Below are 1,423 nucleotides of genomic sequence, written 5' to 3' on the forward strand. Positions count from 1 at the left end.
TTCGGGGTCAGCATACAAAGCAACTTCAAGACATTCTACCCCCCCAGCAGAAAAAGCAATTTCAAGAGGTTCTACACACGGGCGCAAAACACGTGGCGCGCTGGGCTAATTAAACCCGCCCCCCCCCCCCCCCCCCCTTCGAGACCAGTGCAGACCGCAGCCCCATCACTCGCGGCCGGCCTCCCTCTGGTTGCGCGGCCGCGTGCGTTTCCTTCTTTTCCTCGGGTGCCGACTTTCACCCCCTCCACCCCCTCCCCCCGATGGACCGCCCCCCTCCCCCCGCCCTCCCCGATCCCCCATCTCCCCAAACACACCTCCCGCCTCCCCACCCTCCACCCCCACCGCCTCCTCCTCAATCGGGTCCCTCCCCCGCTTCCTCCCCCGCTCCCCCGCGCCGCCCCCCCCTTCCCGCCCAGTATTGTACGCATTGGCATATCGAGCCTGGGGCGTGGTCTAGTTGGTCCAGCGTTCGGGTCGGGGACGTTTTGGTCGTTGGTTCGAGCCCAGCTGGTGCAGTTCGTAGTCGCGCAGCGACGCGGGCGCGCGGGTGCGCGGCAGCCTCGGCAACCGAGGCGACAGTGGCGAGCAGGGGCGAGCAGGGGCGAGCAGGGGCCAGAGCAGTGCGGCGCGCCGGTTTTGTTTTGCTTCAAGCAACTTGAATGTGTTGGAGGAGATGGCCGGCCGGGGGAAACTCGCTCAAACTCCCGGGCCGGCCCAGGGCGCGCAGGGGTGGTGGAGTCGCGTAGGGGGTGGACAGCGCCCCAAAATCCACCACTGTGGGATTTCGCGCAATCGCTTGACTATGAAAAGCTCGCCGATCCCTGCGGTGAGCGCTGTGGTCGCCGCAGACTGGTTCCGACTTGACGGGCGCATGGAGACGTGATGCCTCCATGCGCCCGTCGCGTCGAAATCGACATGCGAGTCGATCTTTGGCCCGCCAGAGGGATCAGCGGCGTTTTGGGCGACAAACAGCGCTGCGACCGCGAAGTGGCGGTGGACATGCTCCCATGTTGCCGACGCGGCGCCGGAGTGGCCGGCGCTGCTCGCCGCGACCACGACGGCTACTCTGATTCTCCGGGCCGACCCGTCCTACCCGACGGTGGCACTCTTCCACGTCTCGCTCACGCTGAGAAAAATTCTGAAACGGCGTGCAGCAGAGTCACCGACGAGTCGGTCCGCGTGACTCCTCGCGTCCCGTACCGTTCTCATACATCCATAAACTCACTTTGGCCTCACTGAAGCGATGCCTCAATCCTGAATCCTGAGATTTTAGATTAGGACGCTGTCTACCCCCTAGAGTCGGTGGGAGCTGGGAGTGTCACGGAGGCGGCCATTGGCACGCGCTCCTTGGTTACGTGGGTACGAGTTTTTCCTAGCTCTGTGGTCCTCGACGAGTCACGTACTTCGTACACAAGTATACCCC

The 1,423-nt window shown here is 64.2% G+C and overlaps 1 protein-coding gene across 1 annotated transcript; it reads right to left on the minus strand.

Annotated features, from left to right (window-relative positions):
* Nucleotides 1-453: 453 nt before the first annotated feature.
* Nucleotides 454-1,217, minus strand: EMIHUDRAFT_257621 (hypothetical protein; the record flags this gene model as incomplete). Its single annotated transcript, XM_005763161.1, has 3 exons — nt 454-559; nt 773-1,089; nt 1,212-1,217. The coding sequence occupies 3 exons, from the start codon at nt 1,215-1,217 to the stop codon at nt 454-456; spliced, it is 429 nt and encodes a 142-aa protein (XP_005763218.1).
* Nucleotides 1,218-1,423: the final 206 nt, after the last annotated feature.

The sequence above is a fragment of the Emiliania huxleyi genome (genome assembly GCF_000372725.1).
Source record: "Emiliania huxleyi CCMP1516 unplaced genomic scaffold EMIHUscaffold_6457, whole genome shotgun sequence".
Classification (NCBI taxonomy): Eukaryota; Haptophyta; order Isochrysidales; family Noelaerhabdaceae; genus Emiliania; species Emiliania huxleyi.